The 24,547-nt window shown below is 40.3% G+C and overlaps 7 protein-coding genes across 9 annotated transcripts; 5 read left to right on the plus strand and 2 right to left on the minus strand.

Annotated features, from left to right (window-relative positions):
* The first annotated feature begins 68 nt into the window (after nt 1-68).
* On the plus strand, nt 69-2,277 carry mad2l1bp (MAD2L1 binding protein). Its single transcript, XM_085800751.1, has 3 exons — nt 69-495; nt 1,067-1,350; nt 1,450-2,277. The coding sequence occupies exons 1-3, from the start codon at nt 75-77 to the stop codon at nt 1,975-1,977; spliced, it is 1,233 nt and encodes a 410-aa protein (XP_085656877.1). The 5' UTR covers nt 69-74; the 3' UTR covers nt 1,978-2,277.
* Nucleotide 2,278: 1 nt separating this feature from the next.
* ephx5 (epoxide hydrolase 5) lies at nt 2,279-5,249 on the minus strand. Of its 2 annotated transcripts, none has more exons than XM_085800749.1 (10): nt 5,206-5,249; nt 4,989-5,058; nt 4,673-4,892; nt 4,386-4,566; nt 4,075-4,284; nt 3,867-3,996; nt 3,344-3,555; nt 3,090-3,198; nt 2,849-2,974; nt 2,279-2,727 (listed from the first exon to the last, which is right to left on the minus strand). In XM_085800749.1, exons 2-10 carry the CDS (start codon nt 5,009-5,011, stop codon nt 2,526-2,528), a joined length of 1,413 nt encoding a protein of 470 aa, XP_085656875.1. In that variant the 5' UTR covers nt 5,012-5,058; nt 5,206-5,249; the 3' UTR covers nt 2,279-2,525. The 2 variants fall into 2 exon arrangements, with proteins under 2 accessions (XP_085656875.1, XP_085656876.1); XM_085800750.1 differs by lacking the exon at nt 5,206-5,249 and adding an exon at nt 5,139-5,156.
* A 60-nt stretch (nt 5,250-5,309) lies between these two features.
* Nucleotides 5,310-7,208, plus strand: cst3 (cystatin C (amyloid angiopathy and cerebral hemorrhage)). The gene is made up of 3 exons (XM_085800752.1): nt 5,310-5,613; nt 6,084-6,194; nt 6,840-7,208. Exons 1-3 carry the CDS (start codon nt 5,416-5,418, stop codon nt 6,912-6,914), a joined length of 384 nt encoding a protein of 127 aa, XP_085656878.1. The 5' UTR covers nt 5,310-5,415; the 3' UTR covers nt 6,915-7,208.
* A 378-nt stretch (nt 7,209-7,586) lies between these two features.
* LOC146973803 (glycine N-acyltransferase-like protein 3) lies at nt 7,587-9,308 on the plus strand. The gene is made up of 5 exons (XM_085800753.1): nt 7,587-7,810; nt 7,888-7,995; nt 8,087-8,207; nt 8,527-8,659; nt 8,768-9,308. The coding sequence occupies exons 1-5, from the start codon at nt 7,736-7,738 to the stop codon at nt 9,165-9,167; spliced, it is 837 nt and encodes a 278-aa protein (XP_085656879.1). The 5' UTR covers nt 7,587-7,735; the 3' UTR covers nt 9,168-9,308.
* A 599-nt stretch (nt 9,309-9,907) lies between these two features.
* On the plus strand, nt 9,908-12,061 carry LOC146973804 (glycine N-acyltransferase). Of its 2 annotated transcripts, none has more exons than XM_085800756.1 (5): nt 9,908-10,078; nt 10,225-10,335; nt 10,446-10,554; nt 11,234-11,366; nt 11,467-12,061. In XM_085800756.1, the coding sequence occupies exons 1-5, from the start codon at nt 10,007-10,009 to the stop codon at nt 11,864-11,866; spliced, it is 825 nt and encodes a 274-aa protein (XP_085656882.1). In that variant the 5' UTR covers nt 9,908-10,006; the 3' UTR covers nt 11,867-12,061. The 2 variants fall into 2 exon arrangements, with proteins under 2 accessions (XP_085656882.1, XP_085656884.1); XM_085800758.1 differs by having other exon boundaries at nt 11,234-11,360.
* A 500-nt stretch (nt 12,062-12,561) lies between these two features.
* On the minus strand, nt 12,562-14,887 carry mgme1 (mitochondrial genome maintenance exonuclease 1). The gene is made up of 5 exons (XM_085800755.1): nt 14,215-14,887; nt 13,893-14,130; nt 13,659-13,791; nt 13,116-13,246; nt 12,562-12,688 (listed from the first exon to the last, which is right to left on the minus strand). The coding sequence occupies exons 1-5, from the start codon at nt 14,735-14,737 to the stop codon at nt 12,649-12,651; spliced, it is 1,065 nt and encodes a 354-aa protein (XP_085656881.1). The 5' UTR covers nt 14,738-14,887; the 3' UTR covers nt 12,562-12,648.
* Nucleotides 14,888-15,615: 728 nt separating this feature from the next.
* On the plus strand, nt 15,616-23,712 carry snx5 (sorting nexin 5). The gene is made up of 13 exons (XM_085800754.1): nt 15,616-15,753; nt 17,264-17,368; nt 17,479-17,589; nt 17,842-17,963; nt 18,078-18,201; nt 18,547-18,642; nt 18,751-18,856; nt 19,058-19,133; nt 19,374-19,413; nt 19,522-19,608; nt 20,063-20,222; nt 20,336-20,421; nt 22,321-23,712. Exons 1-13 carry the CDS (start codon nt 15,718-15,720, stop codon nt 22,369-22,371), a joined length of 1,200 nt encoding a protein of 399 aa, XP_085656880.1. The 5' UTR covers nt 15,616-15,717; the 3' UTR covers nt 22,372-23,712.
* The last annotated feature ends 835 nt before the right edge of the window (nt 23,713-24,547 follow it).

Raw genomic sequence — 24,547 nt, forward strand, 5'->3', positions numbered from 1 at the left:
CATGGCTTTTTCTTGAGGAAGTTCCTATTTTCGAACTTTTCCGCGTAACGTGAATGCAGCATTAAAGTCGATTCATGTTTCCCATGATGCAACGCAGCAAAGAGCGACCGGCGGGGACATTCAAAACTATGGCAGGAGTTTCGGATAAACCAACATCAAACTCAAAAGATGCGGAAAACACGACTACTGCTAACGACGAAGAAAGTAGGACAAGAAGGCGCCTCTCGTTTTCTTCAGAAAAAGGTGTTACCACTCAGGAGACGAGTAAAGTCTTAACATTTCAAAGTGTTGCCGACAACTCGGATCCAAGCCGACCCTCTGTGGAAGTCGCCGAGCAGCTTTTACCACCGGCCGTGAACTCATGTTTGAAGACGAATAATATCGGTGAACTGAGTGATCTCTCACTTAAAAGTCCACTGCGTTCAAAACAACACAGTGTAAATCACACTGAAGACAAGGAAAACACCGCTACGCCCTCTACCGCCGCCACCCCAGGTAGGTAATGCTAGAACAAATGGTGTGTGTTTGTGTTTCCAACAGGGCTTGTGTGTTGTAGCAACGCTGTAGATGTCTAACGTTAGTTGTGTGTCTGATATCCACCAAGGAAGATGAGACTGGTGCGTTGTAAAAACACAGCATTTCTATTTTGATAGTGGGGAAACACACTTAAGAGGAAATCATTTTTTACCACATTGACTTTACAGCGACACTGTAAACCTGGAACAGTTGGTAGATTCGTTGATTAAACATCCGAATATGTGGGGGCCAACAATAACATTAAGATCAACTTTGATTACTATTAGCACTATAGAAAGTGGTTCACATTAGCCCCAATTTGAGTAGCCACATTAAAATAACACATGCATATGAAAACATCACATTTTGCTGATAATACTAAATGCACTAAAGCAAAAATGATGAGTGTGTTAGTAACCACACCCAGACAATATGTGAGGAGAAAGGGGACAATGATTTCACTGGGAAACTGGACATGCTCGATTTAAAATTGAATAAGACAAGTCAATTGCTCACCCTAATGACATAATTCTGGTTCTTATTTGGACAGATAATACCCACGACGGAGACACTTCTGGTCAGAGAAGTTTGCTGGATTCCGATGTGATCGACAGTAAACAACAGAGTAACACAGAGGACAGCGATGCTGAGGTGGTGAGAAGAGCACAGGAGGACGGCTGTGTGAACGTTGTCTTTCCTGGCACTGTAACTCAGGAGGGCTGCTGCCGCTTCGTCAGTGAGATCCTCAAGTGCATTCTCTATCAGAGACAGCAACTGCCCATGACTTATGACCAGCTGCTCTATTCCCAGAAGAAACAACAAGCTTCCATGCAGGTGAAATGGGAAACATTATTGCCCTGCTCCTCATATGTTCATACATAAAGAAAATGTTGTTTTGAGTTTAACTATATGTGGTGATGTTTCGCTTTTCAGGATAAAGAAGTGGTCAGTCGGAGGCCTGTGCAGTCTGCAGACATGGACTCGCGGAAATGTCAGCAAACCCTTCAGGAGCTAGAAGAGGTGCTGCAGCAGCTGGAGGTGCTATTTTCCCTCAGCAGGGTGCCCCGCATGCTTATCCTGCTGGGCGGCTCTGTAATTCTGCCCAAAGAGCTGTATGAGATCAATATGGAGGCGCTGGTGTTGGCTGGTGGCGATCAATGCCTGCGAGTATCCTCATGTTTAAGGCAACTTTTCCGCACTCTTTTTGTGGCTGACATTTTGTCTGACACCAAGCCCGTTAGGTTAATGCCCACCACGGTCTTAGTGCTGGCTCACAGGGATTGCGGCGTAAGTTGGTTCCGTCCCAAACTACAATTTAAAGTGCCAACTCGTGTAAAGAACAAGGTTATTGCTCTGTGTACTGATCCCAGCTCCTGTAAGGAACCCTGGACTGAGGGGTCAGAGGGGCAGGATTATGTGTGGTTTCAGGCACCCACGACAATCAAGGGCTTCAGCAATTGACCCACAAAGTTGGGAGGTGCATATTCTAGAGATCGGAGCTCTCTCTGTAAACTGCAGTGAAATTTTATTGGCGGTTCAAGTGAATTGCGAATTAAACTGTATATTCTATTGAATTATGAGTTTAACTTTTACAGCTTCTAATGTAGATTCAAACAACTTTGGTGTTTTTGACACAAGGAATATGATGTATTGTCCTTTTTTTATTATCTTGTGAAATTTTGGAAATCTGTTTGAGAATGTTGTGTATTATGGTTTATATTTATAAAGAATGTTTTAAAATACAGAAAGGCACACACACTACTACTTTGATGTATTTTTAATGAGCATAACTTGAGTGGTTTGATGCATTATGTACTTTTCTCTGTGGACAACAGTAACAAGTATGATCTGTCAGTATCTGTGTATAAGACACATAAAGTTAAGTATTGCGGTGTGAGGTGGATCATAGAAACAGGGATTTTTTGTATGTTGAATTGAAGTGATCAGTCAAAATCAAACACAACAAAAGGTCATAAAAGCAGATGTACCATTGATGACATGGGTCTTCTTCACAACTTCTCCACTTTTCTGACAAACTGGACGAAGTCGTCGGCGAGCAGCTGGGGCTCCTCAAAGGCGGCAAAGTGACCACCTCTAGGCAAGAAAGTGTAGGAGCAGATGTTTCGAAACCTATTTTGTGCCCAAGATTTAGGGCAGTGCATCAACTCCCCAGGGAAGGCAGCCAGTCCCGTGGGCACAAATATCCCGGTCCTAAATCAAAACAGGAACATTTTATGAGGGTTATCACATCATAGGGTTGTCAGATATGCAAAATAGAAGAATATGCCATACTGCCATATTACTTAGACAGTTTGAGCACTCGGCCACATACTTTGCATCCACTCTATTGTCAGGATTACTCTTAAAGTTTTCTTTGTAGAAGCGCATGGAGGAGACTATGGAGCCTGTGGTCCAGTAGATCATCACATTTGTCAAGAGGTCATCCAGACTGAACTTCCTGTGTAAATCAAGTCAATTATAAAACATTACACTCAGCCACAATCCCATATAATCTGTAGCTACTCCTGTGTATTGTTTTGCTAAAAGAGTGAGAGGGAACACCAGACATGTACCTTTCTAGCCCACCATCAGCCAGATCTCTGTTCCTCAGTTCAGTCCAGGTGGAGAATTTCTCCAGAATGTAAGCAGCCAAACCCACAGGAGAGTCATTAACTCCACAACCTGTGGACACCAATTACACTGTATTAAGAGCTGGAATAATACCATAATGAGACCATAGAATATCAGTTACACTTGGGAGTGTTTCAGGTAGTTTCTGATAAATGCTTTGAAAAACATTTCCTGGGTGTAGCCTATATGTCCTCACCTGCAGTGTCTGGTTTAGTGGCCTGAATGTGAAAGTAGCCTGATTCCCTCAGAATCTCCCAGACATTTTTTTCAAAGAAAGGGAACAAACGGCGTACGTCTTCCTGACTGAAGCCCACCAGGAAGGGCAAATAAGGACCAATCATGAGGGACAACATCACTTTGAATCCCCGTTTTGACTCAAACATGTTTAAGTGGAGACCTTTCACACACCTGGAGAGACAGATTTTTAAAATGACGATGATGAAAATATTAGTTTTAGATGCATCATAGATCAGCATAGTTATCAGTCTGTAACTACACGTTAATCTTTTTCTTGTGACTAAATGTCCTTCACTCATTCCAGTCTACAGGAATTTGTAGTGTCAGGGGTTTTTGGTCATTTGTGCACTTTGCACACTGCAAACACTGTTTCACAATTTAAGATGTCACAATGGTTGCTTTAAAAAACAAGCTCTTTGTGGACATTCCACTGCAATGAGAACTTGTTTTCGGTCAGGGCTTGTTTTTGCTGACTGTCTTACTGAGGCTTCATCTGTGCCATGTTGGTAGTGATGAGAGAGCCCCAGTCACCTCCCTGCAGATAGAACTGGGAGAATCCTAAACGCTCCATCAGTGTCAGGAAGACGCGGGCGGCAGCGAGACTGTCAAATCCTGAAAAGTCACAGGAAGCACAGCTGTAAACATCTGGTGCTCAAGATGACAATGCATGTATTTACTTAGAATCACTACCTTGTTTATGTGGGGCCTCTGAGAACCCGTAGCCAGGGATGGAGGGGCATATGACCTCAAACACAACCCCATTCTGGTTTTCTGTGAGAAGCGGCAGAATCTTGTAGAACTCAAAGAAGGAGCCAGGCCAGCCGTGAACGAGCATGAGAGGAAAAACCTTCTGATTCTCACGGTGTGGAGGCCGTACGTGGATGAAATGCACATCCAGTCCTGATTTAAAGCAACAAGTAATAGGAGCAAAGAAAAGTAAGACGCGTGCACTGATTCTCAACCAATATCCAGAGGTGTTTTTACTGTGAGGCAGTGTGTACCTTCTATTCTGGTTTTAAAGTGTGGATACTTGTTGAGCACTGTCACCTGACTTTTCCAGTCAAACTCATGTCTCCAGTAGGAAACCACTTTCTTCAGATAAGTAGAATTGAAGCCATAGTGGAAGCCGCAATCTTCTAAAGGATCAGTGTATCGTGTTCTGTCGATGCGCTCATGAAGGTCCTGTTCAATAAAGTACTTCTATTATTCAAATGATTAATTCAACTTTTATGACTGTGAGTTAGGTCATTAGTGATCAAAGTGTAAATTACAGATTTTTTTTTTTTACCTCAATCTCTTCATCTGAGGTTTGCACTTGAAAGGGATAGATTTTATCATCCTCTATCAGCGGTTTCTCCCCTGCTCCCCACCACCCTTCACCTAGAGGAATACTTTTGAGTTGTTTTCTTCTGTGCACCATGTATGTCAGTATTCCCCCTGCTGCCACAGCCGCTGCCGCACCTATTACCAGCTGCTGCTGGCCAACATCCAAGCCAAAGAAAGTTTCCCTGCAAGGTGTAGAAAAATATAAGAAAAGATTATTACAGCTCTGATCTGCTCAAACACATTTTTAACACAATAAAATTAGTGAAGACAAAACTTACTTCAAAAGCTGCAGTCTTTGCATTGTGTTGGTCCAAAGGTGAGCGCCCACAGGTGTTCCTTTTTACAACCCTGCTCCAGAAAGTAGTAGGAGTAAAAGTTGTGAACAAGCACACACACAAAAAAAACCTCTACCATGAATTTCAACATACCTTGTTTTCCTATAATGTCCACCGATGGAAATAATGGCTAAACGGTGTGTAAAATGAACACACTTACTTGGGACGGAGTGGTTAAGCCCGAAACTCAGCGAGTGCGCGAGTAACTGCTGATTACCGACGAGATACAAGTATTTTGAGATCTCGCGAGATGTCCCACACCGAGGGAACTGAACAGCCGTGACGTCGTTGTTTATATAATAGGGAGGCATCACCGCTGCCTTCTGCTTGTTTTCGTCGTCGTATTAGCACGGACAGACACGGACACACAATGTGGAAGCTCTTCTTTGTGGCGTTTGCGGCTGTTTTGGCCGTCGGGCTCGGTGGTTTGGTCGGCGGACCCCGAGACGTCGATATCAACGCTTCAGGAGCGCGAGAAGCCATGAACTTTGCCGTCGTCGAACACAACAGACGCAGGAATGATATGTTTATGAGCCAAGTGTCGGAGGTGGTGAAGGTCCAGAGTCAGGTCAGTATTGTTTAATATGGGCTTATGAGGGTCTACACTACAGACTGTTGTAAAGAAAAGGACTTTGGTAAAGTGACGGTAACCCTGTGCATATTTGGGCCGCGGTGTAACGAGCAGGCCCGTTACGCATTTTAGGATTAAGTTAGATCCCCCCTCTTACTTACAAATAAAGCACTGTATTCGTAGGCACGTCAAAGCCTACGAATACAGTGCTTCACTTATCATTTGTGTAGCCTATGGGCCCTAATAGGGATGGCAGTGGAATAACAGCGACACGAACACAAAAATAAATCCTATCCCTTCACTGTATAGTTGATGTGTCTCTGCATGTTCAGGCAGCTTCAGGTCCCTCCCAGGAGTTTCTAGACAAAAAAAAAGTAAATGGAAAGCTATTTTTCCACATGGATGAAGTATATGAGGGTTTACCATGATGAGTAGTTTCATTATTTCTCAACATTCTTTCTCTACAGGTGGTTGCTGGCACCAAGTACATCATAACTGTGAAAATGGGCAAGACCCCCTGCAGAAGTAACAGTGCCAGTGAAAACTGTGTTGTCCACTCAGACCCAGAACTGGCTCGGGTAATGATGACTGCTGATCCAGTCTTCTTTTTTTTTCTTGGTTAGGTTACACAATGTTTAAACATCACGTATTCACTTAAACAGTAGATACCAGTGTGTTTCATTAGATTGTGAAATGGCTGCATACTTCCTCTCTGGGCATACAAGATGTGCTCGGTATTGTTACCATAGGCTAGCCGCAAGAGGAAGGCAGCAGGGAGAGATTAAAACGGTCTTGACCCACAATTTCCATCAAAAACATAATGGGCTCTTTGCACAGCTCCACTACTTCCTGAACTTAATGCTGCTCCTTTGTTTGTTTTGTTTTGTATATCAATAATGTACGACAGTAAACAAAGGAGCAGCATTAAGGAAGTAGTGGAGCTGTGCATAGAGCCCATTCCAAAATGTTACAAAACACTATTCTTCTTACATGATTACACTGTGTATATGAATAATTATTTAAAAATGACAATTATTATGTGAAACCCTAATGATTTTTAACCAGATTATTAAAAGTGAAGTTTAAGAAAAATGCATCAGTCTATTAGCATTAGTGTTAGTCCATTGATAATGGTTGTGTCTTATATGAGGAAACTGTTGAATAATTTAATTGAGCGTAATAATTAAATAAAATTTGATGTGTTTTCTAACTTTTCCCCACAGCCTTACCAGTGCACATTCACCGTGTGGAGTCGTCCATGGATCAATGACATCCGTTTGTTGGATGAGAAATGCTAGACGGAGAACTACACGGCAACTGTGTTTGCATGTGCAATATATCCCTTTCACAGAAGCAATATGTTTCCCACTAGTCAAACTACAAACTAATCTTTCTAATTTTTCTATGCTGTTTCACTGTTTGCTAAATCGAATAATTTCAGAGAGTCACTGGTTTCTGACTTTAGAATAACCATGTCCAACTCCAATAGTAGGAGGTGCTCGCTATAATCATTAAAGCCAAGGCATCAAATTGTTAAATAGTTTATTCAAAACCATGCAGTGTTTTAAATAAACGAACAGATGAAAATTCAATCAATGTGTCCATGTGTGAACTTATTACTCAGTGTTACAGTAAGCATCTTCTGGTGTTGAGATGCGAGTTTTATGTTACTATTTTGTTCTCGCCTGACATTGACCACAATGGTGTGCATACATACTTAACTCCATAACTACTACAAATTATTTGATGTCATGTTTCATTCACTATATATATTTTACCACTTACACGTAGACTTCCTTGATAGATGAAAGGGCTGGACTCATCAACATTGTGGAGAGAAACACATTCCATTTCCTTCCTGTTGGTTGATATAAGTTTTATTTTGAAAGTCCATGTACACAGCATGTTTCTGAAGCTATATCTTTTATTTTATAAAGGACAGGAAGTGGTCAGCCATCCAGTCCAGAGCGATCCAGTCTAAGCAGGCATTGCAACAACTTGAACCGCCATGACCGGACTGTCAATGATTTGTAGAGGCTGTGTTTAGTGGGACACATGACTTGAAAGCGACAGGAAGAGTAACGTGTGTGAGTCGGTGGAGAAGCTGCTTTGACCAAACATGAAGGTCCTCTGCAAAGATGAACTGCAGATCACTGAGGGAGTCCTGCTAAAACACTTACCAAAGAGTCTGCAGGTAGGCAGCTGCTACTTATGTTAAACAGACGCTCCAGTATGTCAGCAACTCCTCTTCTAATTTCTCCGTCTGTCAAGGTCTACGGGTTCATACATGGCATTAACAGGAACAAACCCACTACACTGGAGATCGTCGTTGATACGTGGCCAGACTTTAAAGTTATCATTTGCAGACCAGATCCCAAGGTTAGTTTATATTCCATTGCAAAAAAAAAACTGTTGACTGTGAGACTTTATTGTGCCACACGATTTAAAATTTTGAGTATATACTTAACAGAACAAGAACAGCCAGAAATTTAGAAGAAAGGTGTCATGTTACAGCACAGACGAACAGATGTTAAAGAAAATGCTGACAGAAGAGGATTTAGTTGACTGGAGCACTTCTTTCATCATTGGAGGTAGGTTTAGAGCACTGCAAATATTCAACCATTATAGGATTTTACATGTTGTGTTACTCTAAAACTAGATATTTAAACCAGAAATATCACTGGTAATAGGCCTACTATAGCTACTATAATATTTCATGCCATACACTTCTCAAGTATTGTAGCTTTTACTTCACAACAGATATACTGTATAACAGCTGCAGGTCCTGCTCTTTTTTGTTTTGTTTTTCTTTCGAAACATATTTGATGCATAGTTACTGTAAAATGATAGCTATATGCATCAGTATGAAGATTATATGTCACAATTACCATGTGAATCATTTTCATTCAGGGATCGACGTTTCTCATGCCCCCATGCTCAAAGAAGTATCTTCCCAAAAAGAAGTTAACACCAGATGTCTAGCTTCGGTGTATCTTCTCTATATGCCAGACATCAGCCATCTTCTCTCACCAAAAGTTGACAGGTATATGCTCAGATAATTGAAATGCACTGTAAAGGATTGAATCTGGATCAGCTAAATGCAAAGAACTTCTCTCAGATGCAAGGTTTTGAATAACATTTTTCTCTACAGCGAGCTTCAGTTGAGGATTGCATCTCTCAACCTTTCCCACGTTGACTTGGTGAATAAAAACTGGAAGTTTGGAGGGGATGAGCAGGGTTACAATAACATTAAAAACCTTATCAGCAACTTCCCATCATGTTGCATCACTGATGACCAGGGTCAGCCGCTGTCCTGGATTCTGGTGTATGACTACTGTGCCCTGGGCATATTGTACACGCTGCCAGAGCACAGAGGGAAAGGCTACGCCAAAGTATTGGTCAGCGCGATGGCCAAAAGACTCCATGCTGAGGGCTACCCAGTCTACTGTTTCATAGAAGAGGACAACATGGTCTCATACAGGCTCTTCAAAGACCTGGGTTTCACCGAGGAACCCTCGTACAGGGCAGCATGGTTTGAATTCAGCGTTTGATTTTGTAACTATGCTGTGATTTCTAACATGTTGTGAATGCACTAATCTGTCAACGTGTTAGCACAAACTGTCTTTGCAACATATTTGAATTAAATTGTAATCTTATTATATTGACTGTGATATAAATGTGGTATTACAGAATTCAAATTTCACCAGCTCTCCAAATCATTGCACCTCAATGTGGATTGTCATAACTGAGGTAGCCTATAAGTGAAAAGGGCACATACATATTAAAAAAGACAAATAAGCATGTCAATAATAGCGTCATCTTTTAGATACAGGCCTTTAGAAGCCAAACATTGAACAATGTTGATTGTAATGTTCTTCAGTAAAGCTCCTGCATAGGGGATATTTCATTTTATATAAACCAATGCAATTTATACAATTCAGCATAAAAATAAATATATTCAGTGCATTTTTGTCTGTCTGTCCGTCCAGTTTATGAATGACACGTGATGGCATGAGTTGTAGGTTGGACATAACCTTATGTAGCCTGTATGATGAGGAAGTTATAAACACATTGTTCTTGGGTCTCTCTGAAAAAAGACGCCAGCGTTGATCAACAGTCAGTTTCTTATACCAACATGAAAAAAGTGTTTATCTAATGTGAGTAGGATTTTAACGATTTTGTCCAAGTTTTTATTTTTTTGTCTTTTTATTTCCTATGTGTCGAAAGTGCGACTCCAAAGCGAAGGACAGTCGGCTGTACAGTACAGCTGTTTTTTCTCACTCACAGAAACTCTTGCAGAATCGCATGTTCGATCTCCCGTCCTGTCCACTGGTCCTCTGGTCCTCTTCTGCGCAGGATCCGCCTTGGTCCAGGTCCAGACTGGGAAACCATGGAGCTGACCGGAGAACAGCTGAAACAGGCTGAGACACAGCTGAAAAGATATTTACCGCGGTCACAACCGGTGTGTAGTCGCCCTAAAGCTATAGAAAGTTTGTGCGGTCACTGCCGAATACTTCTCATTGGCGTCGGTTTGATTTATGCGCCTCTCTAATAACCGATCAAACTATTAGTGGGATTTTAATTGAAGCTGTTTGTTTTATTTTTAAGGTGTACGGCACTTTGGTCCTGAGAAACAGAGTCAAGTCCGACTCCGTACAGATTTTAGTAGACAGGTGGCCAGAGTTCAGGGTCATTGTCTGCAAACCACACTGTGAACAGGTACATTTCTCTCTGTGTAGCCTATAATGTTTATAATATACATAGGCTGCTGCATAACCTTAATCTGCATGTCTGTATGCGGTTATTTAGCATGTCACTTTCTATTACAGGATGGTGATCGCTTCAAAGACATGCAGGTTTATGCAAACGATGAAGCCGTTCTAAAGGAGACCATAAGGAAGTCCTCTGTTATTGATTGGACCAGGTTCTTTTGTGTTGGTAATAGCAACCACTTTGTTCTTCTCACAGTTTCTTCAATAATAATGGAGGTCAGTTCATTTAACTCGTATTTTATTCCTTTCTTAGGACACTGCTCTTGGATAACAGTGTGAAAGTATATGGTTATTGAATTACTATTATGTTATAATAACATAACACATACACTCATCTTTGCTCTAAATTTTATTCATATCTATGCAGGATTTTTCCATTAAATTGTAATTCATTCACAGTTTAACAAGACAATGGAAAGTTACAAAACCCAGATATCCGATAGGTCATTGTGTTCAAAGTCCTCCCATTGTTGATTGGATATCATTTAGAGATCCAAGAAAGACATAGCATGACATATGACACTACAAAAAGTTATGAGGGCAAAGATCACTAGAAGCAAAGTAGTATGAAAATTAACAGGTAAATAGGAAAGCACGAAATTGAGATACAAAGCATGATGGCTTCATAAGGGAACATGCCAAGATGGGTATGTAAAAACATGATTTATTGATGGTAGTTATTTCATTATAACATTTTGAAATATTTCAACTTTTACGGTTTTAAAGTAATGTGCAAATCATTTCTGACACTGCTTAAACAAAACAGTTCATCAGTATTCAAAAGAAACACAAATTGTAATTTTTTATTATTGTTAATAGGTCCATCTTTGTTTCCTCTGTTCAAGGAATTAACCAGTGCCATGCAGAGTCATTCACAGCGGTGGCATCAGAAAAAAATGTACCCAGCCATAAACTGGCAGTGTGTCACATGATGACTCTAGAGGATGTATCCAAGCTCCCCTCAATAGACAGGTACAGGTGCCTATCCATGCAGTTGTTATCTTAATTCTAGAGTGAAACAGAACCGTTCTCTGGTTTAGTAGTTTGTTAATAGGATTCTGCTCTCTCTCCACATCAGCTCAGGGGTCTGCCTAAGCTCTCTGGATGAATCTCACATTGGCTTGGTGAATCAGACATGGAAGTTTGGACAGGATGAGGTGGCTTTGAGGATGATCCACAACATGATTGCAAACTTCCCCTCCTGCTGTGTGCTGGGCGCAGAGAGAGAGCCTGTGTCCTGGATCCTGACCTATCAGTCATGTGCCATGGGGATGATGTACACGCTGCCAGAGCACAGAGGCAAAGGCTACGCCAAAGTCCTGGTCAGCACCATGGCCAGAAGACTCCATGCTGAGGGCTACCCAGTGTACTGCTTCATAGAAGAGGAGAATGTAGTTTCCTACAGTCTCTTTAAAAACTTGGGTTTTACTGAAGATCCCTCGTACAGGGAAACCTGGTTTGCATTTGATGGTATTTAGCTATTTCAATATCTTCTCATTTATTAGAAGATATAATAGAAATTAAAAATAACTGATTAGGCCTGCACACTGACAAATTAGGTCCAGAATTTGAGCTGATTAATTTAGAATTATAAGACAGAAAAGGGCAGAGATGAAATGTAAATCTTCTACTGCATTAGAGCATGTTATATTATCACCTCAGGTCCAGGGCATTTCCAGTCAATATTTACCTCAGATATCAGGTCACCTATGATCAGTTAATTTCATACCATCCATACTCCCAACTGCAGCGTGTGGACGTTTATATTCGTTTTTGTTCAAGAATCTATCGTTTTTTCAATGTCCATTAATGGGCGCCATCGTTTACATTTTAAAATTTGCGTTACAATTAAATTAAATTAAATTAAATCAAAATTCGGACCTACCGCAGTTTCCGCATTGTTCCTTTCCGGGTCAGAGAACACAACAGTAGAGGGACTCTTACAGATATCTATGAGGGATTTAATTGTAAAGCAAATTTTAAAATGTAAATGATGGTCAAAAGGTCGTTACTTGCGACCACAGAACAATTTAAAAATTAGTCTGGAGCCCATTAATGAACATTGAAAAAAACAATAGATTCTTGAACAAAAATGAATATAAACATCCACATGCTGCAATTGGGAGCATGGATGGTATGAAATGAACTGATCATAGGTGACCTGATATCTGAGGTAAACATTGATTACGACTGGAAATGCCCTTTAAACGGAAATAGCCTGCTCAGTAGATGGCCCCTCACAGACGTGTCTTCAAACATCTCATCTCTTTTCTGAAAAAGCACTTGTCAAATGACTGGATCTGAAACAAAAAGCAGAAGTCTTAATGTAAATTATGTTCCCATTTATTACACTAAGTTTAACACTAGAGGAAAAATCAGTAGTAGACACAACCAGTGTTGTTGGATATTTTTCAATCAGTAATCTTGTTTATATAGGATTAAATACTTTGGTCCACTGGGTTTTTAAAGTGCTTTATAAATAAAGTTGGTATGGTATGGTATGGTATAATAAGAAATTGAAATAAAGAGTAACTATCGTAACTCTGAACTTCTGCCTCATTAATCAACAAGGTCATGAAGCCAAACTCTGTTAGTGAGATCAGATTTAAAACTCCATAATCAAATGCACTAGTTTCTGAATAATTTCCCTGATTTAAAGAAAATGAAAAAAAATTGAAATTAAATTTAACTTTGAAAAGAATAAGAAAAAACTATTCTGAAAGTCACCTTTGTTGTGTGAAGTCTTCAAGGCGTAGCAACCAACTTTTCCAGTACTGTAGCATCAGCTCTGAGTTCAGCTGGTGAGCGTGGGCAGGCGAACCGTCTTTGTACGCAACAACAATCAGTCCATTTTCAACCTGCAGTGAGACAATATTGATGTTGTAGGAAGTATTGCCTGAGTGTGACACACTGTGGCAAACATACAATGGTAAGAAAAAGAAAAGTCCATACCCCAACAAAAGCTCCAAAGCAATAATTTATTATCACCCAAGTGATAGAGGGTGATAATAAATTATTGCTCTGAAGCTTTTGTTGGTGTGCGGACTTTTCTTTTTCTTATCATTGACTTCTTTTCTCCGGCACCCAGCGTTTAGATTTTGCGATGTGCGTGCTTTTTCTATTATTTCAAACATACAATGGTAAACATACAGTATTCCTGAGTTGTTTGAAGACTTTATAATCTTCCTTTTACATTAAGAAATGTGACTTCAGACTCAAAAATGGATCAGCAATCTGAGTGAAAATCAGTGCATAAGAGGTCAGGGTCACCTGGTATTTGTAGTTGCCATCACTGTTTAAAGCCCCAGCATAGGCTGCAACTTGAATCGGGTTGTCATATGTGTTGCTCAGGAATGGTTTGGGCTTTTCTGAAGTCTTCCAGTCAATAACACACAATACACCTCTGTGGACAAAACGGGCAGAGTGTAATACATGTTGCATTAAAGTCAAGCCTGGACATGGAAAAATTAAAATCTACCTGTCTGTAAAGTTCATCATATTTACCTGTAGCGAGCAACACAGTCCACTATTCCCAAATAGTTCAGGATGTCATGTTGTACGGTGCTTTCAGTAGCTCTCACACCTCTGACATCCTCCAGTATGTGAGAGACGCTCTCCATGTATCCATGTACATCAGGCGGACACTCTGGTATCTCCAAAGGATGGCCTTCCTTGGAATGCGCACCTAACATCAGGACATCCTCCAAGGCTGAATGGAAAAGCTTCCCTTGCCTGAATAAATCTAAGGAAAAAAACATTTTTATATGACTTTTAAGCATGATCACACATGATGGTAGCATGGTTACATTTGTGTTACATTACTTACTCTGTGTGTATTTTTTAAAACCATCCTCTCCGAGCTCTGCTATCATCCTCTTTTTCCATCTCTCCAGGTAGAAGATCTGCTCTGGAGAAAGTGTCTGCTGAAGAATGCGGCTCACACTCGGCACGAAAGTCCTTCCTGGGCCCCTGTCTAACAAAATCCGGGCTGGAAGTCCTGACTCTGGCTCCTCTGTTTCGAGAGTCTTCTCGTTGTTTATGAAGGGATGCAGGGTTTTAGGCACCCTCCTCTCTGGTCTGGTGGAGGTGGAGGTTGTCTGTCCTTGTACAATAGGTCCGTAAATGTGTTCGTCTTCCGCTTGAAGGGTCTCCGGGGTCTGGGAACTGACCCTTGAAGACATGACGGACTTGACAAGTGAGGAGTAGCGCTCACTGTTAGATGAGTTGTATGTGCTCTTTCGTTTTGGAGCTCTGAGGCAGTGACAGGCAGTGAAGTTCCTCAGAGGGAGGGAGGTGCACTGAGTGAGCACGGTGCCTCCGACAGACACCACCCGTTTAATAATTAACATTCTGGCGATTTTCACAAAACACCTTTATAAAAATGAAAAGCAATAACTTATTAGCTTGCTAACTACGTATATTTACAGTGACTCTGATGTTTGTTTTTACAGTACAGTGCAGTGGCGCCGGTACTTGCCCCAACTTGTCCCAGATTAACTCGTCATGGTCATAACACACACACACACACACGACTGTTTCTAAACGACGCGCCTCTTCGGTTGCACACACTTCCGGAGCTGGAAATTTAAGTTCCGGGCTTTATGGTTCCGGATGCATTCGCCTGCGTTTGAAACCAAATGTTTTTGCACTTTTATACTGCTCTTAATTTTCACTTGCATTATTATCCTCATTGAGAGTATGTATTTTTCAATTGGTCCAAAAAGGAAAAGAAAAGAAAAGAGCAGAGAAACGACGGTCTGCTGTCGTTTTTACGTTTCATTGACAAATTGTTGTGATTTTCACAACATGAGAAAAAATATATAAGACCGACCAAACGTGTCCTGTACACTGTGAGTGTCCCATAGACTGTATAAAGAAGGAGTGTCCACAAGTTTTGTCATGAAAAAACTACATTACCCATAAGGCGCAGTGTGTCGTTGAAATGCATCCGTGTGGTCTTTGCCTAAACTAGGTGGGGAATGTTCATGGAAGTGACTGTCACTTACCTTTTTTCGCTCCTAACGAAAAATCGCATTACTGTTTACGATACATTATCACAGACCAACAGTATATGAATCCACAGGTACAGAAATGTAATATGACTGATGGGGTTAAAAACCAATCGTGGCTTTTGTAAATGTGACATTGTCCAGTCAAATTCACCGTAGGCGGGGTTTAATCTCCCATCATCACAGGAATGGGGACGAAAAAAAGAAAAAAACGATTTGACAGCTCGTCAGGCAGCTAACCAGTCAGCGGAGGAAGAGCTTCCTGCATATAGTTTTGTTATTTGGCCTGCTCTTTCGATTCCGTCGATTTCAGCCCCATCATGACGTCCACCTTAGACGAAAACAACAAGGAGAAGGTAAAGCGAAATGGTCTTGTCATGTGAACTGCACGACAAGTCAGCCCCGGTAGCAAAAAGGTTGCTAACAATAATGGTTGATTTATGGCAAGTTAGTACCGCTAACTTTTCTGCCTACACAACGCTAGCCTCCAGCTAAAGCTAGCTAACGTTTTCTTTTTAATCGATAAAGCTATCAATAGGTGAGCTAGCGTTAACGTTACCCGAGTAGCGTCAGTCCTCGCGTATGCAAACAAATGGTATTTGCTAATGTTACCCAACTTACTGAACTTGTTAAAACATGCCACTGTTAACGACATTTGTTTGTTGCAGCGTATGATATTAAAGTTACAGAAAACGAACATACCGGTAGCAACAACTAGGTGTCTTAAAAGTACGTTTTATTCCATTAAAGTGCTGTAATGCAGAGCTGTGCAACGCACTGGCCTGTGACTGCTTCATGGACTGAGCTACAATAATTAGCATTCTGGCCAGTGCTGAGACAAATTCACTATAGCATGATCTCCTTGATTTAATTTAGCAGCTCTGTGATTGGGAGGTGTTGGTTCAATTTAATGCTCATTTTGCAGGATGTAGTCAAAGGTGCACATGAATTGAATCGTTATACTAAGATTTCCTTCTTTTTTGTTAATATACATTTTGTAATTAGCTGTGTGTTGATTAGATGATGATGATGAAATCTCAAAACATAAAAACATTCACCTTTTACAATTACAAATGAATGTATGGTGTACTCTCAAGTACATAGTCAGGATTGTATTTATTTTCATGTCATGATATAACAGCACATCAAGAGTGTAAGCCAAGGGACTGGAAATTGTACTGCTGTCAGTATTTCTCCCATTCACTTATCTTTAAACCCATGGGGAAAAAAACAACATTTTTATTCCTGTGCATTTCTGATGTTTGCCCTTTGTGTCTAATGCCAAAGCTCAGTTTCTCTGCAATGTGAATTTGCAGCCAGATTGGTATGATGGGTATTAAACCAGGTAGAAGGTGGTTTGTGACGGTATCGTAGATTCTAATGCAACACTCCTCTTAACTGCTTATATATTCAAGCTAGGACTCGGTTACTGACAAACTGTCACTGACCAAGATTTGTTTGATATTTCACATCGGTGAAATATGAATAATGGCCTTTAATAAGGACAGTTATTAACATGATTGAACCAATGTTTTAAATGCAGCATTTGCAGTCTGAAACTAGTGTTTCTACTACAGGTACATGCAGTCCCACTTCTCACGTGTTATTCAGAGAGGCAATAAGAAACAATGGGCCCATCTGAAGATCAACTGTCCAATCAAAGTGAATCAAGTGTCATTCACAATATAGTCCAAAACGGTGACTAGATAAGAGATCTGTTGGATATTGCTGTGGAAGCAACATTGGCAGCAAAGTGACCACAAGCAAAGAAATATTGTTTTTTTCTATTATTTTTTTGTTTTTTATACACAAGCTCAGTCAGCTGATTTTTTTTGTAGATAACCTTAGTGTTTTCTTTCCCCTTAGATGCGCTCTGTGTCTGTGGATCTCAACAACGATGCCTCTCTTCTCATTGACATTCCTGATGCACTCTGCGAAAGAGACAAAGTCAAGTTTACTGTCCATACAAAAGTAAGTGGCTCTTTCCACTCTAGTCTTAACCTTTAAAATATTCCTAAGGGAATTTTCTGATGTGTTGACAGTTTCCTTACAAAACTCCATTATTTTAACTCTGTTTCCAGACCACTCTAAGCTCCTTCCAGAAGCCAGACTTCTCTGTTCCCAGGCAGCATGAAGACTTCATCTGGTTACATGACACTCTGGTTGAGACAGAGGACTATGCTGGCCTGATAGTGAGTTGGACTACTTGTGGACATGACTCACATACGTAGACAGAGGCTGTAATACCACTGTTTGACTTTGGCGTCTGTGTACTCAATGAATGAAGGAGAAGTCAAAAGGCCGCAAACATAGTTTTTTTTGTTCCCTGTAAATTCCCAGAGAATCAAGCAATTATCCTTATGAGGCATGTTTTTCCCCCCAAAGTTTTCAAATTCAACTTATCTGCTGTAAATCTCATTTACATCCTTCTTTATCATTCATAGATTCCTCCAGCGCCCCCAAAGCCAGACTTTGAGAGCCCGAGAGAGAAGATGCACAAACTGGGGGAAGGTGAAGCCACCATGACCAAAGAGGAGTATGCTAAAATGAAGCAGGAGCTGGAGGCGTGAGTTTGACGCTCTATCAAAATATAAAGACATTTTATTGTAGCCATTAGACGGTGTCATGTCACAAAAGCCTGTTTGTGTGTGTAATCTATGGTGCTTTATTTTCTTCTCAGTGAATACCTGGCTGTGTTCAAGAAGACTGTCCAAGTGCATGAAATCTTCCTGCAGCGATTGTCCTCTCACCCCAATTTAAGCAAAGACAGAAACTTCCAGATTTTCTTAGAGTATGACCAGGATGTGAGTTCCTCATAATGCTGACTTCCTTTCCTGAGTTGTCTGTTGGAAAGAGAGGAAGTAGGGTTTACTGGACACTTGTGACACATGGTTTACATCCTGCTGTGGTCAGCAGTTATGCTTATCAATGTAGACTTTGTCGGTCAGTAGCACTTTTTTTGTTTGCAGAACTCAGCTAAGTGGTAAAAACTCAAATATGAAAGTAGAAGTCTTGAGAATAGAGCAGTCTACATGTATTTGTAGAGCATATTGTGACACATAATACTACAAATACAAGCTTTACTTTAATTTCTACACTGCAGAATACGCTTCAACAATATTTATGCTTTTTCATTTCTGTCATTTTAGCTGAGTGTGAGGAGAAAGAATGCCAAGGAAATGTTTGGAGGATTCTTTAAAAACATGGTGAAGTCAGCTGATGAGGTCCTTATCTCTGGAGTAAAGGTGTGGCTTCTGCATGACCCGCTCATAGCACAGGATGACAACATTACATTCTCAGTCTTGCAGCCACTTCCATTATTACCTATGTTTCTATGTGTGTTTCCCTCACAGGAAGTTGATGAGTTTTTTGAGCAGGAGAAGACATTCCTGCTGGACTACTATAGCAAGATTAAAGATTCCACTGCGAAGGCAGAGAAAATGACCCGTGCACACAAAAGTATTAACAATATGTTTACATTTACGATATATACTGATATACTTATAATAATATAATAATATACTTAATATATATAATGAACTGGATATCGAGCAATATAAAACTTTTCAAACTGACCCTGCCTTTAAGGAGATCTTTGCTTTTGGGATGAACTCATTTTATTTGGAATTTATTTAATTTTCGTTCTATTTGTTATTACAGATATTGCAGATGATTATATTCACATCTCTGCCACTCTGAACACTATCTCTGCGGATGATAGTACAGCAAATAAGAAGTGAGTACAATGTACTGTGCATGAATTTACTATTTCTTTTTGTAAATGTATACTGTGTTTTGGATTATATGTTATATTGCATTATAAGCACTGTTTCTGTTTTGGCTTTATCTTGTGGACAAACAAAGTAATGTTCAAGATGTTGGTATGTGATAATAATTACATGTTATTTGTATTCATACTTTTATCAGAGACATAATTGCAGAGTTTTTTCAGTCATGCCTGTAATCTTTTTGACAGACACCTGGAGAAGATGTCAGACCTGTTTGAGAAGCTCAGAGTAAGTAGAACTTAATTTCTCAACAAACGGAGAAATTTATAAGATATTTGTCTTATTTTATGAGGACGGTGTGGAAACTGCTTTATGTCTTTATTTGCTTCTCCACAGAAAGTGGAGGGAAGAGTGGCGTCTGATCAGGAACTCAAACTGACAGAGCTGCTAAGATACTACATGAGAGATATCCAGGCTGCTAAGGTGAGACCTGACCTTATTTATGCAGTTCACACATGGCTGTGCTGAGGTATAATAGAGCACAGTAATAACAAATGCTGTGCTATTTACCACAGATCAGTGCTCTGCATTAATCCTCGTTAATTTTCATACATAAATCTGAATGATTGAAGGGTAAAGATAAAGAAAAAATGCATTATTTAGAGCAGTTACAAGGTTATTTTCCAGTTATAGTATTGATGCTCATATTTGTTATGTTTTGGAACTAAATATGAATCATTACACCTGAGCATCAGTAAGAATCCTTTATAAACAAAACAGAAGAGCACATATTTCTTGATGACTCTTATATCCAGTTGAGCACATGTTCTGCTAAAATCTTTTCCAGATGTGAGATTAGATGTTGAACTCAGCGGATCGGTAAATGTTCCCCTTTCTTTTGTTTCTGATGTTAAATTATCTGAATTGTATCTGTCAGGACCTTTTATACAGGCGAGCCCGGGCATTAGCCGACTACGAGAACTCTAACAAGGCTTTGGATAAGGCTCGACTGAAAAGCAAGGACATTCCCCAGGCAGAAGATCACCAGCAGCACTGCCTGCAGAAATTTGACAGGCTTTCAGAGTCTGGGAAGAAAGGTTCGTGCATCCATATGCAACAGACGCAGATTCAGTCTGTGCTTGTTTCTTTCTCCGTAAAATGGTATGCACTACATGAGCCCTTTTCAGACTGCGTAATGTCTTCCTCCTAGAGCTGACCAGTTTCAAGGGCAGACGTGTTGTGGCCTTCAGGAAGAACCTCATAGAGATGGCTGAGCTTGAGATAAAACACGCCAAGGTGAGCAGCACAGTCAGGCACACAGCCATCCTTTCATCACTTTGTGAAAGAGTCTGGTGACGTTGACACTAATGGAAAATACTTTCATGACTTTTCCATCAGAACATTACATTCATCAAGCACTTTACCACGAACACCAGACTAATGCTGTACAGTGCCTCACAGCCTCTTTTGTTCAGATGTTTAGGACTTTCCTTTGAGGTTCTGCTTCATGTTGAGATGATTGATATCACATAATTCCTGCAGATTCCCCAGGCTGCTAATCTCCTGTTTTACCAAATTGCAAAAGCATGCTATGAATTTACAGCAGGGGCCTCATTTCTAAAACGCAGCTTAGGATCCGTACAAAAAGTGCAAACTTGGCCAAGATAGCACGCACAAAAGTTATCAGATTTATAAAAGTGTGCACATGTGCATCCTCACAATTATTTTAACTATTGTTTCTCCACCTTATACTCTGCCCAAAACACTCCACACAATTAAGTATAAATAATAAATGCAAATCCTTCCCAAATATTGATTTACATATTGTTTCTGTGGAGAAACAAGGAAACAAAACAAAACAAATGTGAGTGTCTGCTGGTGAGATGGCAGATGAAATACTGAGTGGAATTTGATTTGAGTTCACAATTAAGTTTAATTCTTATACATCCCAGTCTTTCCATGGCAACATTACAACATTACATTACAACACCGCCCCCAGCGAACCAGACCAATGAGGCAAGGCAGGTTGGTCCATTAACTCAGTTATTGGATGCCAAATTCTGACCCAACCATCTGCTGCTCTAACACAGATCCAGATTCATCAGGCCTGGCCAATTCTTTTAGTTTTCAGCTGTCCAGTTTTGACAAGTGTCTGTCCACTGCAGCCTCAGCTTTCAGGAGTCAAACCTCACAGGTCTTGGTCATGCGGTTGCAGACCATCTACCTGAAGGTTCTACGTGCTGTTTGTTCAGAGATGCTTCTCTGCTCACCACAGTGGTACAAAGTGGATATTAGAGTTACTGTAGCATTTCTCTCAGCTCTACCCAGTCTGTCCATTCTGCTGTGACCTCTCGACAGCAAGGAGTTTACGTTCACACAGCTGCTCATTGGACGTTTCGTTTTTGTTATTTGGCTCCAGTAAAAACTCTAGAGACTCTGTGTGAAATTCTCAAGAGATCAGCAGTTTCATTAATACTCAAACCTGTCTGGCATCAACAGTCATGTTTAAGTCAAAGTCATGGAGATCACTTTCCCCCTCATTCTGATGTATGGTGTGTACAATAACTGAGTCTTTGGATCTGCCACATGATTGAATGACTGGAAAATAACATAAATAAGCAAATTTACAGGTGTTTATAGTTAAAGGAATAGTTCACCAAAAAATGAAATTCAGTCCAATGAAATCCTTATATGAGAGTCAATAGCGCCCGACACAAAAAGGTCCATAAAACTACACAAAACTCTTGTAATATTCCAACTTACTGCTCGTCCACTGCAATCCCAGTGTCCTGCAGGGATATAGTCCAGAGTTTACTCGAAACAGTGTAATTTAGGACATTTTTATTGTATTGAATTCGCCCGGGGTGCGCTCTCACGTGTGAACATCGGAGCGCAATAAAGGACTGTTTGTGTCGGGCGCTATTGACTCTCATATAAGGATTTCATTGGACTACGAACCCCCCTCCCGGGTCTCCAGATGCACTTTGAGGAATAAAAAACTACTGCATAGTACCGTATGCATCAGCATGAGGGTGAGTCAATAATGACTGAATTTCATTTTTTGGTGAACTATTCCTTTAAGTGCTTGGTGAGTCCACATAGCATTTTAGAACTGTCAGATACCCATGGCTATGATACAGTGTATAGTGAGTGTTACTGCAGGAGTACTAATGCTGTTTTCTCCTGTCCCCGCAGAATAATGTGACTCTACTGCAGGGGTGCATTGACCTGCTCAAGAGCAACTGACATGTTTTCACGTGTTCCTGTCCTACCATCACCAAGTGACCAGTCATGACAAATGGAAACCTGGCGTCCCCCTGGGGCCTTGCATGGACATGAATCTAAACCCTCTCTCTGCTCCCACCCAGGGGTCTGATGCCACTTTAATACCCTGCACAAGATAAAGTGTCTTGTACGCAGAATGTCTCCATGTTTACAGAGTCCTTGCCCCCTGGTCTGTGCTCCATCCTTTTTCATTATTTATGGAAGCCAAACACAACATTAAGGTCTTCCATGTTTTTTCAGCACCAACAGAGGTGACTTTTCTATTTTGGTAATTTCTTGATTTCTCATTCCTACATTATTATGCACAGAGTAAAAAACCTTGCCTTTTGAACGTATTTCTGCCTCCATTAATTTTGAATCCAACCTCCTCCCTTAATGTAAATACCTTTTTAAAAAGGCTTAAAGAATGTTTTTGCTTCGCCATAATCTAAGTTTTATTTCATATACTTAATCTGTTGGGGCTTTTACATTTGCTAATGGAACAGTTTTACAGAAGCAAAACTAGTGCCTGGAAAAGAAAAACTCATGCTCTGCATTCCTGGGCTCTGAGATTAGTGTGCAACCAAACCAGCCCTCTAGTAATGAAACTCATGACTGACTTCGAAGACAAGACAGATCATTTTCATGTGTTTAAAAATAGCCACACTTCACATCAGGAATGGGCAGTTGGATGAGTCCCAGTATTCTTGTTAGTCAGAAGTGGCCTCAGATTCCACAGTTATCACAGATGCTGAAGAGTTTTGCCAACATGGATCAATCTCAGAAGATTTCATCAAGTCATAGGGAAGAGAGTATGAAAGTCAAGCAATAGGCGATTTGAGCATTAGCATTTTAGCCTAAGAAAGTGAGCATTGGAGATTATTACAAATTAGCATTTTGGCTCTATTTGCACAGGGCACCAATAACATCCATGCACTACATGTATTATGTCCTCAGTAGCTTCTTCACCCCAACCATCACTGCCCATTCATATTTTTCCTTTTTCAATTTGTAATTATTGTTTTTCTTCTTTATTTTGCCAGGCTCTCACGCATAGGACCTGATATATTGATATATTTTACCAGATCCTCTAAGCTGTTTATTGAAAACAGTCAAAAGAAGGTGCACTAAAAAGACGGAAAAATACTTTACAATTTTGACCATGCTCAGTGGAGTGTTGCATTATAGTTTTTTAAGAAATGGAATGTATTTCTAATGGATTCCCACTGTGTGAATTCCTCTACATGATGCTTTTCTTACAGATCATTAGCATTTTATAAATTTGTAATAATGGCATTGAATAAATCCTACTTTCCCAAGTTTGAGCATTCTGTATTTATTTTAAGGGTGAGTCAGCCTTAGTAGTAGTACCGTAGTATTAGTAGTCCATCATACCAGTAGGTGGCAGTATCCATCCTTCCGTTACACCCTGTCTCCACAAAGATTTAGTGTGTGGGCCCTTGAATTTAAACACAGCTGTATGCATGTTTGTGTTAAATCCATTGACCACAGAGAATCCCGGGAAGGGACTGTGCGGTGTATTAGGTAAGCTTTGAGGAAATGCCAGAGCGCTCATGGGAATCACCACCACCTAAATGCACATTTCATGTCCTACTTTATGAGCAGCACTAAGCAACATGGCCTAAACAAACAATCAGCAGCAAAACACTCCAGCCTTTGTGATTCTTCATATGTTTTTGTGCTCCAGGTTATCCATCAAACACTGCATGCTCGTCAGTACCTAATGATCAATGTATTTTTTATGTACAACATTGATATCAAGGCCTTTTACCAGAACGTGAAGTTGAAACTGGCAAGGAGTTATAGGCATACAGGGTAAAACATGACATATATTGAATCAAAAAACGCTATATATACAACATGCTCATATTACCATATGTGTCACACTGTGTAGAGATTTGGGGAAACTAACTTCTAACCTATTTACATCATGCAAAAAAAGGGCTATAAGGATAGTAAATCATGCAGGATACAACCACCACACCAATAATCTGTTTATCAAATGGAGAGTATTAAAGTTTGTTGACATAGTAAAAAGTAAAACTGCACAAAAGCCAAGAAAAATTCACTCCTTAATTCAAAACATGTTGAAGGAAAGAGAGGGAGATATGGGCTAAGAGGGAAACTTAACTTAAAA

The sequence above is a fragment of the Trachurus japonicus genome, chromosome 15 (assembly GCF_045865225.1).
Source record: "Trachurus japonicus isolate A0001 chromosome 15, Traja_1.0".
Taxonomy (NCBI): domain Eukaryota; kingdom Metazoa; phylum Chordata; class Actinopteri; order Carangiformes; family Carangidae; genus Trachurus; species Trachurus japonicus.